The 15,287-nt window shown below is 47.4% G+C and overlaps 1 protein-coding gene across 9 annotated transcripts in view; it reads left to right on the forward strand.

Moving 5' to 3' along the window:
- Window positions 1-334: 334 nt before the first annotated feature.
- CACNA1D (calcium voltage-gated channel subunit alpha1 D) overlaps window positions 335-15,287 on the forward strand; it is a 319,798-nt gene continuing 304,845 nt past the window's right edge. For 7 of the 9 annotated variants that reach the window (XM_082414400.1, XM_082414402.1, XM_082414405.1 and 4 more), the window contains exons 1-3: window positions 336-731; window positions 2,691-3,000; window positions 6,767-6,872. In XM_082414400.1, the coding sequence (XP_082270526.1) occupies window positions 665-731; window positions 2,691-3,000; window positions 6,767-6,872 (483 nt within the window). In that variant the 5' untranslated portion in view covers window positions 336-664. Of the gene's footprint in view, window positions 732-2,690; window positions 3,001-6,766; window positions 6,873-15,287 lie in introns of all 9 variants that reach the window. The other 2 variants (XM_082414398.1, XM_082414397.1) reach the window with 1 other exon arrangement.

The raw sequence follows: 15,287 nt of genomic DNA on the forward strand, positions 1-15,287 counted from the left end.
CCGCGGGTCGGCCTCCGATCGCCGGGGCGCGGCGCGGCCCGTGGGAGGCCCGGGGCGGGCGGGGGGAGGGAGGGGGACGCGGCGGCGGGCGCGCAGCGTCGCCAGGGCGAAGCCGGCGTGCGGCGCGGCGCGGCGGGCGCGGAGCGAGCGAGCGAGCGCCTCCGTCCCCGGATGTGAGCTCCGGCTGCCCGCGGTCGCGAGCCAGCGGCGGCGCGGGCGGCGGCGGCGGCGGCGGGCACCGGGCACCGGGCACCGCGGCGGGCGAGCGGGCGGGCATGGGGGGCGCGCCGAGCGGCCCCGGCGGCCGGGCCGGCATCCTCGCGGCGTCCCTCCGCTAGAGGGGGGGGACCAAGCCAATTCTCCTTTGCAGCAAAAAATTACATGTATATATTATCAAGATAATATATACATCCGATCTTATTTTTTAAAAAAAGTTTATTTTGCTCCGATTTTGAAAAAGAGGGAGCGTGGGTGGCCAGCGGTTTTTATAAATTATTCTTATTTTCTGTTATCTGTCCCCGTCCCTCCCCACCCCCTGCTGAAGCTTGAATAAGGGCAGGGATCGCGGCTCCTACCTATCGGTCACCCCCTTACCCGTTCCTCCCCCGCCCCAACGCCTAGCACAGTGCCCTGCACACAGTAGGCGCTCAATAAATGTTCGTGGATGATGATGATGATGATGATGAAAAAAATGCAGCATCAACGGCAGCAGCAAGCGGACCACGCGAACGGTGAGCAGCCAGAGCCTGGGCACCCGCTGCCAAATCTAATCCTTGTCGTGGTCCTCCTCTTCCCACCCCCCTCTGCCTTCTCACCCCCCTCCCATCTCTGATGCGCTGGTGGGTTGAGGGGGTTGGAGAGGATGCTTCTAGCTCGGTGTCGTCTACATAGAAAGGGGAGATGCGTGACAGCCACTCCGTTCTCCCCTTCAGGCCTTGAATGTCAGAGCTAATTCGGCATTTGTGGGGTGGGGGCGGCCGTGGAGTCCGTGGAGTACTGTGCCGCCGGAGGGGCGGCGAGCCGAGGTGATTCGGCTTCAGTGTCCTCGGGCTCAACTTTCCTCCAACGCTCCCGAGCGATGGAAAGGGGGTGGCTATGAGTCTTCAGCCGGAGCCCCCTTTCCAGCCTCTTCATCTCCTTCCCCGGGCCCCTGGTTAATTAGGAAGAAGGTCTCTGGTGGCATCCGGAAAATTCTAGGATTGTCAGGTTTCAACCTTCTTGCCGGTGGGTGAAGAATCCCCCTACCCTTGAGAGGGAGGCTGGGTCTCGGAGTCGCCGGCCGGGGGGTCGGGTGGAACGCGTATTCCCGCTCGCAGCGCCGCTGTGCACACGTCGGTAACCTAGCAATGCCCGGAGAGTCGCTGCCGCTGTGAGGCTCTGCGCCCCAGCCCGGCCACGTGCAGTTACCATGCCGGCCCGGCTGGGTCGAGGGAAGGGGGCGCAGCTCCTGGCCAGCCCTCTTCACTCCTGCTTGGAGGTCACTGGAGTCCCCCACAACCCTCCATGGGCTCGCAGCCTTCCCGCTGAGCGCTCCCCAAGGGAAGACTTGGGGCGACTCCTCCCCTGGCTCAGACCGTCTGCTGCCCAACCCCGCGGCCCCCTCTCAGGCTGCTGGCCAGGCAGACGTGTGCTCGCTTTGACTCTTCCTTGCTTTTTACTGAGCAAGAATTGGTTTTGCAAATGCCCATCCCTCTACCTCTGCCACCACGCTCCCTTTGACTTCTGTCTCAGTAAGGAGGTTGTGACCAGAGGTAGGCAGGTGCCGGGGAGACCTGCCTGGGTCTTGGCCTGACCCCAGGCTGGAGAGGGCTTTGCACATGGAACACCCTTGGGGTTCTACCCTGTGTACACTTGGATACCAGCCTACACTGAGGTGATTCCTGTTTAGGCCTTGAGGGCCGCTGGCATAACCCAGCCTGTCTATCCTAGGTGTAAGGGTGCAGGCTGCCTGCCTTGTCTGTTTCTTTGGATGCTGGCTTGACTGCTGCAGCTGCAATTTAAAATGCAAAAAAGCCCTAAAGATGTTTTCTGTTTTCCAAAGACTGTGGAGGAAATGAGTACCAAGCATCATGAATTTTCATTTGCAGGAAGTGTCAGTGCATAATCTAGGTATTGGTTATTGGGCTTTTGGTATTGCCCTGGTGCCAGTGGAGGATTTTTTTTTTCCATGCTGAAAAAAATGCATTTGTGGCTATGGAAAGATGTTGGAGTAACACCCTGAAAATGATTAAGACTGTTGAATTATTGCCACTGCTTTTTTTTTTTTTTTTTTTGTGATGGTAGTTATTTTGAAGAAAAGCTGTTGTACGTATCTGTTAACTCATTAGAGATACATGGGTTTTAAAAGTCAGAAAAGATTTGAAATAAATGTGGGAATGACCTCAGTTTGTCTGAAGGAATGCACTGAAAGACTCCTTGTGAAGACACGGATGTAGGGAGTTACTAACCCATTGGGCGTGATGCAGCAGTGGTCCTGTGTTACTGACACTTTGGGCAGGGCTTGTGGACTTTTCTTGCTACTCTTGCTGACCAAACCCTGCTTCTGAAAAATAGGACATGAGGTTTCAAATGGAAACATGGGGATGATTTCCCTACTGTTCTTGATGGGAAACCACTTTAGCTTTCTTCTGACACTGGATTCTCATTGTTTTGTTTTGTTTTTTAATTTTCCTTTTTCTCCTTCTTCCCAGAGGCAAACTATGCAAGAGGCACCAGACTCCCTCTTTCTGGTGAAGGACCAACTTCTCAGCCGAATAGCTCCAAGCAAACCGTCCTGTCTTGGCAAGCCGCGATCGACGCTGCTAGACAGGCCAAGGCTGCCCAAACTATGAGCACCTCTGCGCCCGCACCTGTAGGATCTCTCTCCCAAAGAAAACGTCAGCAATACGCCAAGAGCAAAAAACAGGGTAACTCGTCCAACAGCCGACCTGCCCGCGCCCTTTTCTGTTTGTCACTCAATAACCCCATCCGAAGAGCCTGCATTAGTATAGTGGAATGGAAGTATCCTTTTTTGGGGGAAGGCTTTCTCGTTTTCTCTTTTACCATCTGTTCTTTAAAAGGATTTGCTTTCTGAAATGGCACTTACAAAGTGATAGCATTTTGGAATGTGAGCAGCAGAAGAAGTTGTGTGTAGAGGGTTTCATGGTATATAATTTCCTATCTCCTCTGGGTGCAGAGGGGGTATCTCTTTGGGTAGGTATAGGCTACTCTGTGTGTGTGTGTGTGTGTGTGTGTGTGTGTGTGTGTGTGTGTGTGTAGTGGTGGGGGAGGGAGTGACAACCTGAAACTTCAAAGTGGTAGATAATTAAAATATGAAATTAACCTTTGGTCATTTGACACTAGATGGTTAGTTTAAATGCACCATTGTTTTTTGGCAGTGGTATGCATTGAACCTATTGCAAATAAGGTATGCTGATTAAAAAAAAAAAACTGTACTAGAAATAAATACATTTTTGACCTTTAGTGGAGTCTTCTCATTTTGAGGTTTGGAATTTGCTTCGGAAACTCCAATTAATGCTAAGATGGCTTGTAGATCTGACATTTGGTGAGTCTGATTGTTCAGGTAGCTACAAATATGTACACTTGCTTCATAGGGAGGGAGCAATTTGCTCATCAATGCTATGACTTCCTGGAATTTCCTTTTGACAAGTTCCAAAACAGCATTTGAAACGTGAGCGTGAGGGAGCATGTGAAGGGAGAGGTTTGTGTGTGCCTCTTCTTTCAGCGCCCGTGTGGGTTAGAGCACAGCCCTCTCAGTGGAGGAATTTGCAGTTGCTGCCTTTATAAAAAAATTCTGTCTGTGTCCTTGGACTGGAGTTACATTTCTGGGTGTCTCCTTTGTATTTTTAAAACTGAACTCCAACTGCCCCAGGAGGGTTGTTAGAGCCCAGATCTTGGAAAACTAGGGTGTGCTGCCTGCTTACTCCCTCCCCTAAACCTGGAGGCCAGGTTCCAGTGCCTGCCACTCTTCAGAAAAGGTTGACTGAGGCCTTCTTTCTGAGCAAATGGCTTTCTAATTAGTCAGATGATTCATCCGTTTGGGTAAAACACAGCATTTCCTTCTCCCAGAAGTATATTTGGAGTTGACCTGGGCCTTAGAGCAGTTCCTAAGCATGGGAAGGAGTATGAATGAAGGGCTTCCTTACGGAGCCCGGTGGGGGGGGTGGGGGGGGAGGGACGGTCATGCCACAAAGGGAGGGGGTCGGTGACACGGGCTAGAAAGTGGAGCTGAAACCCCCGTATCATTTGCGTGCCTAGCTAGGCAGCTCTTTGCACGCCCTCTGTCTTAGCTGGCTACTTTCTGTGCTCTCAGAGAGTTAAAATGAGGTAACTGTCTAGAAAGGTTTTGGAGAGAGTAGCCAAGTGTAGGATTTGAGGGGTTTTCATGTGCTTTTTCCTTTTTAGAACAGATGTCTCCTCTCCAGAGGGAGTTGCGGTGTCTCTCACATGGCTGGGGTTGTGTGGATGTGTTTTCTCTTTAGGTTCTTTTTGAGTCTGAGGACGAACGCTGGTGTCGGCCCAGGAGGGAGCCGGCTCCACAGGGCCCCTCAAGTGGCACGGCAGCAGTCAGAGGCACAGACTGTACTTAGCCAGAAAGATCTCGTCCTCCTCAGGTTGGCTTGATGTGACTCTGAGTAAGCAGAGGCCTCTCGGTGGGGTCATTAATTTCATGTGGAGTGAGGTGGGAGGCCTGGTGCTGTTTCTCTTTGTGCACAGTAATTTGTATATAGTAATTTATGTGAACGGAGAGAATTCCTGGATGGTGCTGCCGACTCCCTTTCCCGCACTGCCAGACGTGTGTGCAGGAATTAGGGGCTGTGGCTGCCGGTGCAGGGAGAAGCCGCCCCAACAAATGGGGAAGTTTGCACAATAGATCCTGAAACGATACACGATTTGTTTTTTTCAAATGACAGTTTTCTTCAGGTTCAGGGAGCAGGGTACAGGCAGCCTCCTAAAGCCAGCAGTGCCAGGCCCTGTCAGCACGGGGAGAGTGAGTTTTTACCTGCTGTTTGCCTTTACATGCAGGCAAAGCAGAGTGTCCTGCACTTGGGGAACGAGGAAGGAATATTTAGGGTCAGACCCACCCGTTTCTCTGATGCTCTGATCTGCTTGGCTTGTCAGAATCTTGTGGCAGTGGGTGAGGCTCCACCAGTACCTGGAGTCTGAAACTGGACCACCATGAAGAAAAAGTACTCTTATGTTCGCTTTCCTGAACAGCATCAGTACTTCTCAGATTTGCTGGTTTATCATTTAGGTAGCAGGAAATTAATAAGGCAGAATGGTGGTGTGGGGGAGGGGAGAGACAGTAAGTGTGTTTCCGTATAGGATAGCCCTGGGGCAATTGACTTTTAAAATTTTGGAAGGAACTGCCAAAAGGAAAAATGAAAAGGAGATTCTGAAGTCTTTTTAAGGTGGACTGCCTTAAAGTTGGGTCCCTACATAAGAGATTTTGTAATACTAGATGAGTTAAAAGAACAACTATGAGGGAAGGATAACTGGCTTTAAAAATAAGCCCATCAAATTAGTAAGGGAATAACGTCTTTCACGTCCATATTTCAGTGAGCGTTAAAGTTCTTCAAGAGGCTGAGGCTTCATGAAACTCATCGTATCCCCAGAGACATGAGGGGTCTCTGTTTCCTTCAGCATCTTTGGATTTCCCAGAAGGAAATCAGGATGAATGGAGAAGGTCTGTGCATATCCTCAAAGCTTTAGGACTTGGAGATGTTTAGTGAAACTGTGGCCTTGCCTTTTGTGGGTGAGTGTATGGGAGAAACAGTGTCGTACAACCAAGCCCGGAGTTGGAGATTAGATTGGTGCTCGTGAAACCTTGCATTTGGAAAGGCTGAAAACCAAGAGAGGAAAAACAGTCATTTTGGCAGATGTCAAATTTTGTATTGCCAGTTTTGACAGTGTCTCATAATAACACCAGAAGGTTTAAGCAAGTATCTGTTGAAGGCTGCTCTCAGAGTGATTCTTCCAGACAGACCCCTGAGATTTAGAAATGTTAAATTGAACTCTGAAAGTGTCTGGTGGTGATTTCTTATGGCCTTTTATTTAATTTGTTTATAAATTGAACACAATAACAACACGTTATAAATGGAGCTCCGGTCCGGCTGTAATCTAAAACAGTGATAACCGCTGATTAGTAAGGAAGGAAAGCGGAGGAGGGAGGTGAAGCCTGGCTTGCTTGTTACAGCGAGGGATTGGAACAGCCACCAGACGGTCACAGGTGGAATGGAGAAGGTCCTTGGTGACTTGTCCTATCCCAGTTCAGACAGAGATTCAGACTGACCCAGCCAAGAAGAGCCTCCAAGAAAACGGCTGTAACACATGGTGACAAGGATTTGTGGAAGAGGTTTGTCTCATGATGGCTTTTCTTTGTGTCTACAGCAGCCAGGAATTTAGCTCTCTAAGGCCCTTGTTGCTGTGAAAACGACACGAAGTAGAAACCTGTTTCACACAGTGCCCTAATTGGATGTACTTTTAGGTTTTCATATAAAATGTCCAACAGAAGAATGAGTGTAACGTGATCCTTGCAACAGAAGAAAAGGGCGTGGAGACGTCATTTGATAGGAAGATCTGCTGTGAGTTGACCACTAACTATTACTCCTGCTGGAAACCTCGTAGTCACAGCAGTCAGTTGAATAAGGATTTGTGTGTAAAATTTTCATTTAAAAAGCAGTTCAAAAGTGGTGTGATCGGGAGTGTGACGAGAGAGATGGTTTATGTTGGTGTAACACATATATACCTTAACAAAAATTTTCAGACCATTTGACATATTTATATTATTGGCTATTTTTGCCAATTGTGTGGCCTTAGCTATTTACATCCCATTCCCTGAAGATGATTCTAATTCAACAAATCATAACTTGGTAAGTGTCCTTAGAGTTGCTGCTTGTCCTGATGTGTGCTTGTCATTTACCTCTATACTGAAGCTGGAAGCTGGCAGCTGGCTTTCTGGGTGGTTGAAGTTAACAGCTATGCATGTGATGTTTCACGGAGCTTTGCAACAGTGGTGTGGTTTTTTTTTTTTTTTTGACCTGTATTCTCAAATTTATACTGAATGAAAGTGTTTAAAGTCATGAATCTTGTATAAATAGATGTGGAACTTTTCATGGAAGAGGTTTGTAGCAGATTTAAAAATAACTTTTCTCTCCATATAGGCTTTTTTTGTCGACCATTCTTTTCCTAGTAATGTTAGCCTTTTTTTTTTTTTTTTTAATCTAGTGTTATTTGGGAGTTGTGGGTACTTTGGTTAATTTTTCTGGTAAGTAGAGAGTTATCATAGCTTCTGTACCTGAACTATTAATTTTTACAGAAGTAGAACACAACAAAACTAATCCACGTAGCGCATAATTTGGTGAGTGTACAGTAGAGTATTGAAGTTTCTCCACTTAGTCCTATGAAATGCTCCAAGATAAAATGACTCTATGGTGAAATAAATTGGGATACTTCCATATACCTTATTGCTCTCTTAAAGATTTATAGTGCACATTAACTCAGTAAAAGCTCCAGGAAGGTCTGTAGTTAAAAAACCAGTTTCATTTTGTTTAACTCAGCTAGTCTCTAAAAGTAATTGGTCATGGATTCTTTAAACATTTTTTTGGCAGAGTGCATCACAGTGTTTCATGGAACTTCCTTTGGGAAAGGTTGATATAGTTTAAAAAAAAGCACTGAAGAACACTGGAGTGGGACTAGGAGTTGTCCCAGTGGACTGTCAACTGGCTGTATTTTGGGGCATTTCCCAGACCCTTTTTGCATTGCCGTTTACCCCCTGTCATTTCGGGGGATCGGATGGGAAGATCACCAGGGTTGTTTTTACCTCTGACATCCTGTAATCTTTCCTTGATGATTCAGAAGCCATTTCAGGATTTTTCTGGTGCTGCAGCATCCTCTTTGCAAGGATCAGTCCTTCACGAGTGGAGGCCGTGCAGAAAGGAGGTGAATGAGGGGCTGGTCCCGGATAACAGGAAATTCTCCCTATTGTTTGCTTTCCCTAGCTGGTTCCATTTGGTTTTGGTTTCTCATGCTGAAGCTGTATTTTTGTAGGGCTGGATGTTCTTAGCTGAGTGTTGTAAAGTCAAAACTAGTGAGGGGAGAGCTCTGCCGGGGTCTGTAGATGTTGACATTATGCTCTTATGATTTTAGACTTCATGGTTTATGTACAGGATTTCCTGTTACATTTAAAATGTGTGGCACATTTCAGATGTAGTGTGACGTCTCTTCATATTTGGGCTTTTGTAGTCTGATGTGTAGGGAATTTTAAAAAATTTTGGATACTGCTACTGAAAGCACAACTGTAAATGGGAGTTGGAAACACATGTAAAGACTTACTGTTAGTATATATTTATACTGTGCTAGAGATGATCTGTGTGACTTTGGATATTTTAAATAGCTTCTGATTTAGTTGTAGACATGTGACTTTAGACAATCATTTCAAAGGAAAAGCAGAAGTAGTGAAAAGCCCCCATCAATGGGGCTAGATCATCACAGTCTAGGCCACAGATGGTGTCAGCCTTGTTACCAAATTTAACAACGTGGATGGTGACCCAGTTTGTTGCTTTTTGTAGCTCAAGAGAACATGATTAAACAAACTTAGAAAATAGATACCTTTCTGAAAGGCAGATTAATTCAGATCAATGGAATAATTAATGTAGCTGCATGTGTAAGTCCATTAATATTCTGATTTTTTTTCCCAGGGAAATTCAGGGCACTAATATAAGTACTGTTGGGCCATTTGGATTTCTCAGCTAATAAGTGAGGGAATAAAACATAGGAAATGGATAAATCTCTCTTCCTCCCCCTGGCAGTCCCTCCCCAGTGGATCTTTTATTGACAGTTCTTAAAACACTGGCCTTTTGTGGGTGGGAGAGGGCAGTGTGCTAGTTTGGCAATCCTTTCTAAAAAACCCAACATATATTTCTTTGACCTCTTAACATTCTGAAACTTATCGCATTCAAGTTTGTGTCTTGTGTTCACTTGGCTGGTCACATGGCCAGACGAGTTTAAGCTCTGCCTAACTCTTTAAATATTTCCTTTCTCACTGTGGGAAGGGAAGATCTTTGTGGATTCCCCCCTGACTCTTAGCAAGGTCCCATGCCATGTCAGTCCTCCTGCCAGGGAGCTGGTTTTTTTTTTTTTTTTTAAAACATTTGACCCAATTTGTACCAAAGTGATTGCTCTATTTTTGGGATCGGTTTAGAGGCAGCTGAACGAAGCTTATTTTTCATCTGTAGTAAATACCTTTCAATTAATGTGAATGGCAAAACAAAAGGCAGAGACTGATACGGATTGCAAAGCTGTACGTGTCAGGGAGCTGGTGGTTTCCTTTGCCTCCAAGCTCTGTCGGGAATGTAGATGTTGAGTGCTTAGAGTACGATTCAGGGCCAGCTCTGTGGAAGATGTTTCTGCCTGTTACAGGTAGTTTGCAGTGAAATTATTACTTTTGTTGGGTAAGAAATGTGGCCATCTCCCTTGGTCCAATGTGCGTTTGGTCTGGGTTGTACCTAACTGAGCCAGCTTTGGGGATTTGGAGACTACCTTGGGGGCAGCAAGTTTTCCCAGGGTTAGATTTTAAAAAAAAAAAAAAAAAAAAAAATATATATATATATATATATATATATATATATATATATATATATATATATATATAAACAATCTCAAGTTTCTATGCAGCTTTCATTTGTGGACTTGCAAGGACTAGTGGAGGCTGCAGCCATGGAAACGGTGCAACTCAGTTCCCACAGCAATCTCCCTCCTAGATCAGTCAGTAGCAGGATTTCCTCAGTTCCACTTATTGAAAGCGTATATCATTTATTTAATTTTTTTCTTAGCATGGGGCAGGGGGCAAGGAGCGCTTCTTTATGGAGTGTCGTGTGGGGATGATCACAATCCTGTACTTCACTGTGTTGGAAAATGCTTTATTTCGCTTCCCAAACTTCAGTTTCTCATTAAATCACAAACTGACTGAACGCTTCAGTCTGGGCATCCTGCTACTGGAATTCCCACCCCACCCCCGGGCCCAGTTCTCCATAGCGCTGACCGGCCTCAAATTAGAACTGTCCAAAGAGGGGCGCCCAGCTGCCAGCCCTGACCTTCCTTGATGTCTGCAGCCACCGAGGGCGGGGCGCGTGGCCTAGGCCGCTCTGTCCCTTTACCAGGTGCTCAATAAATAAACTCAACGAGAAGGTTTACTCAGTCTTTGACCCCCTTTTTGCCCCCTTTCTCATCTTGCCTTTGTGTTTTTAGACTGCTGACACTTGGCCTCTATAAAGCCCCTCATGTCTTCCCCTTCCTCTCCATTCACGCTGCGGTCAGATGGCTTTTGCTAGAGGAGTGATCCTGAGGTTTCAGGGGCGACCTGTTGCCCGAGGGAAGGCTGGGTGCTCCTTGGTCTACCCGACCTTTTCTGGTTCACCTTCTGTGCCTCTCCTTCATACCCACCCCCCCACCCCCGTCTGTTAGCCCACCAGCTGATCGTAAACACCCCTCCCTGCTCTTGGCCGCCTCCTGGCCTCTTCTCCGTCTGAAATACCTCTTCCTCTCTTCCACCCCTTTGTCACCGTCACTGTCCTTAGAGCTGCTCAGGAATAATCTCAAAGGATGTCTCTTCTGTGAAGCCTTTTCTGACCCTGATTAGAAGTAACACTCTTATCTGCACTGCTCCGCTGGCACTTTGCATATAAAACACCTTATATTTTGGTTATTTATGTGCACATCTTATCTTTGTCTTATCAAGCCTCTTCAGAATACAACTCACAGTGAATCATTTTGGAACCCCAATAGCGACGAGCCTGACGGTGTGTAGAAGATGGTCATGAATGCGGGTTGTTGAGGACCACTGAATGAACACTGTCAGGAGAAGTTCCTCACCCAGTCTTTCCTCTGAGCCGTACTCAGGATTTCCTTGTGTGGCAGGTTCCTCTGCGGACTCTTTCGAGGTCCTTGGCGGGGGGTAGGTGGGAAGTTCCACGTGTTTACTCCTGAAAAGCTGAGGGTCTCGTGACCCTGCTTCTCATGTACCCCTGGCTGAAGGCACCGTGGGAGCTGGGTTTCCGAGCTGAGCAGCCTTGTACGTTTTGTGCCCCAGCTCCAGGGCTCGGAGTAGCAGAGTGGTGGGAGCATCTCTGGGAAGCAGTGCTGGCTGGGGACTCCTGTCAGGGGGACCAGATGCCTTATGAGGGCCAGGAACGCTGTGGGACAGCCTACTTTGATTGCATTCTCTCCTCCATGGCCGAGATTCCCACGCAGTGTTTCCTGGGCTTAAAAAGCAAGTTCATGGGCTCTGCATGGTCCATAGTTTAGCATCTCACATAGTGAGTGGTGTGAATTGAAATACCTGAAACACAGTTTCATAACCTGTCTCCTTGGGCTTTGCCTAGAAGGTGGCTTTTATTTCCGTACCTCATCTCCGTGGCTTTGCTCTGTTGTCTTTCTGTTTGAATTGCGAGTGTAGTTCTGCACGCCTAGATGCCATTTTTCTAGGAGAGCTTGTGTGCTGCCCTCAGTTCAGCCTTCTCTGATCCTTGGCCCCACCTTCCACCCCACCTGCCTATGTGCAAGTAGTACTTGCTTTCCTCTTTGCAGATGTTCACCCCTTTCCGCCTTATTCTATAACTGCTGTGGGAAGTGGCTTGGTGTGTGGGGTGCAGTTCTGCACATGGGCTTTGGGCTCTGACAGCCTGGCTCTTTGGCTGATGAGCTGAGTGACTTTGTTTTTGTTTTTTTTAATTAATTAATTAATTTGTTTTTGGCTGCATTGTGTCTTAGTTGCTGCGCGCAGGCTTTCTCTAGTTGCGGTGAGCAGGGGCTACTCTTCATTGCAGTGCGCGGTCTTCTCATTGCGGTGGCTTCTCTTGTTGTGGAGCACGGGCTCTAGGTGCGCGAGCTTCAGTAGTTGTGGCATGCAGGCTCAGTAGTTGTGGTGAACTGGCTTAGTTGCTCCGCGGCATGTGGGATCTTCCCAGACCAGGGCTCGAACCTGTGTCCCCTGCATTGGCAGGCGGATTCTTAATCACTGTGCCACCAGGGAAGTCCAGAGCTGAGTGACTCTGGATGAAAGTAGCATGTGCTGAGTCTGACTGGTCTTTATGGTGTTGTGAACTTAACCCTGTGCGGGCGCACAGTAGGCACATCAGGAAATGCACGTGGAATGGGTGGGTCCATAAATGAAAGACCGTGTGGGGTTCCATGGCATGTCCTTATAGATCAGTAGTTAATTTTCAGCAATTGGCTAATGATTAATGTTTGCTCAAGAGGCTGACTTTCATTGTCCAATATTAATGAGAATCCCAGGAAGCACCTGTCAGAGTTTGCCTTGAATTTCAGGATTGTATATTTCTTGGCAAATTTAACTCTTTATATCTGAAGCAGGAGAGAAGGAAGACAAATGCTTGATACTTTTTGAATCCCTGCCTCATAAGCTGGCTTCTGTGTTCAGCACTGTGTGTGAGCCACGTGTGAGAGGTTGTACTTGGGTGGGTGTGTGTGTCACATTTCGTGTAAAGGTTGGTGGGGCAGCAGAATGCCCAGAATAGATGGACTTGGGGAGTAACATTTAACCCAGAGCTGGTGAAGCCGTTTATGCCTTGTACAAGTAATTGCATGTCTTTTGTCGTCTTGCCTCATGTTGACAAAGAACAAGTTACCCAGATTGATGTTTTACTGAACAGACTTGGATTGAGTATCGGCAGTTTTTCAGAAATCAAACCCAAGTCTTAAGGAATTCAGATTTACTACTATTAAAGTTCCTTAAGAGGAATTCCCAAACCGTCCTCACCCTTTTGGTTTGTTAAAAAGCGAAGCTCATTGCTTTATAGACACACCTCGAACACTGGAACTTCTGTGCTTAGACCCTTGAAAAATGAACCTGTCTTGGAGTGAGGATATGTTGGTGTATTGGCCAGAACTTGTTGGATTACAAGTTGCAGAAACACATATTGGCTTAGTTGGGGAAAAAAAAAGTATGTGTGTGTGTTTGTAATTTATTAACTTAGGTAACTGAAAAGTCCAAAGGGTAGAAACTGTTATCAGACACAGTTGGAAAGGGGGCTTAAAAGAGGGTCTCAGGATCCCACCCTGCACCCCAGCCTTCCCGTCTCCCAGGCACAGTCTGACTGGCCTCCAGCGGGTCCCTCTCACACACCGCCTGAAATGTGCATCCCGTCAGCCCACTTTGGGGAGGGTCTTTGGGGAGATGCATTCCTTCCTTAACCTCAGCTCAAGTTCAGTATTTTAAAATGATTGTGTGAGAAAGAGGAGACCCTTGTAGCAGATTTGTGGTAGTCTCCTTTTTGAACCTTCCCCATCAGCATTTAACTGTTAACTGTCTGCAAAACGTGAGAAGTGCCTGATATAGAGGGGTCAACTTGCCCAGCTGCAGAGACACTTATGTCTTGTTAACTACAGGTGGTGGTGGTGGCGTGGGACTCCAGAACAGACCCTCAACTGCTCCTCCCCTGGGAAAGTCTCTAAAGAAACTGCAGAGGCCCTGGGATGCTGGTGTTTGAGCGCAGTGTTACTGCTGCTTGGACGACGTGCCCCGGGAAGCGACGTCGGTGGGTGTCCTTCCCCTGGGGGGTGGCAGTGGAGGTTGGCAGGTCATTCCAGAATAGACGTGAGCCTCCTGTCATGCTCACACTCCTGGGGCCCTCCGCCATCAGCACTGTAGGATGTGTCCCCAAGTCCTGTTCTGCCCATGTGATTGAAATGAGGAAAGGTGAGATTGCTATTCTCACAGCTGGGGTTCTTGTGGGCAGTGAGGTGTTTGGCTGGGCAGGCAGAGCTGGCACGGGGAGGTGGGCACAGTGAGAAAAGCCGAAGATGGGGTTGGAGGAGGAACTGTCTGAGCGAGGAACTGTCCTCTGTCTCTGTGTGTGTGTGTGAGAGCTGGGGGAAAGTGTGGTGGGTGGATGGACCACTGGGTGTTTTTGACAACACACACCTTGTAGCGTGAAGCCCTTTTCTGGAGATTTTAACTGTGCAGGGCTCCAGACACTGCCCAGGCTGGGGAAAATGACTTTCTTCTCCAGAACCTCAAAGCAGTTATTTCTGCTAATTTCTTTTTCGCCTCTCTGCTGGCTGAGTGGTAAATTTAGAAACCACCTGTTGAAATTATTGAATGAGTGAACATGAGAGTCAGGCTGGAGGGAATTGGCAGGGGGTGACCTGAGGGAGGGAAGGCCGGCTCCAGAAAGCTCAGGGAAGATGTAGCTGGCAGATGGACCCTGCCTGGGAAGGAAGGAGGAGGTGTCCTTGGTCAGCTTGGCCTGTGGATTCACAGCACGCTGGGTGGGAGGCTCATGCTTTCCCTGCCGTGGTCATCTTCTGAGGGGCCCACCGTGCCTCCCTTCCCTGCACCCATGCGGAGGTCTAGCACGGCATACTCACAGATATTTTTGTAGCGCCGTAAGGACCCTTGTTTATAAGACAGGAAGTCAAGGCACCATTATTCAACAAATATTTATTGAGACCTGCTCTGCAGAGCATACCAGACTTATGTGTCCGGATTTCTAGCCGGCGCTGCTGCGGGCTCACTGTGCCCGGTCGCCCTTTCATAAGGAAAGCCCACAACATGGGGTCCGAGAAAGGCCTTCTTTGTTTTTCATATTTTGCATTCTTGCAGTAAATCATCATTCACATTTATACAAATAATACACGAATACATTCTTCTGAACTATTAAAACACTGCAAGTAAACTGAGTCTCCTTTTCCCTACCCAGCTCCTTCTAATCACAGTAATCAGTTTCAGAATTGTTTTTCACTGTGTCTGTATGTGTATATCATCTGTGCATTTTGAAATCTATATCTATACAGTTTGGGTATTTTAAGTTTTACACAAGTAGAAACAGAGTGCATGCATTATAAAGCTTCCTTTTTTCCCACTTGATGTGCCTTACAGATCTTTCCGTATCTGCGTGTAGAGATCTAACAACTCCTTAGCTGCCGTAAAATATTCCGTGTATGTGCCATGGTTTGTTTAATTGTCCTCTTTCTGATGAGCAGTTAGGTTAGTTCCTAAAGTTTTGCTGTTTCAAACAATGCTGCATTGAATATCCTTGTGTGTGCTCTTTGTGTGTACAAGTAAACTGTTCTCTGGGTTAAGTACTTAGAAGGGAACTCTCTGGGTGGGAGGACAGTGCATTTTAATTCCATACTTACTGCTGCATTGGCTTCCACGAAGCCCGTACAATTTACGCTCCCCACCCCGACAGCTCCTTGAGGTCAGCCGTCCTTTAACTCTGACGAGTGACGTCATTCGTTCCTTGTCTTAGGCCATGGGAAAGGAA

The sequence above is a fragment of the Balaenoptera physalus genome, assembly GCF_965194825.1.
Source record: "Balaenoptera physalus genome assembly, chromosome: 11".
Classification (NCBI taxonomy): Eukaryota; Metazoa; Chordata; class Mammalia; order Artiodactyla; family Balaenopteridae; genus Balaenoptera; species Balaenoptera physalus.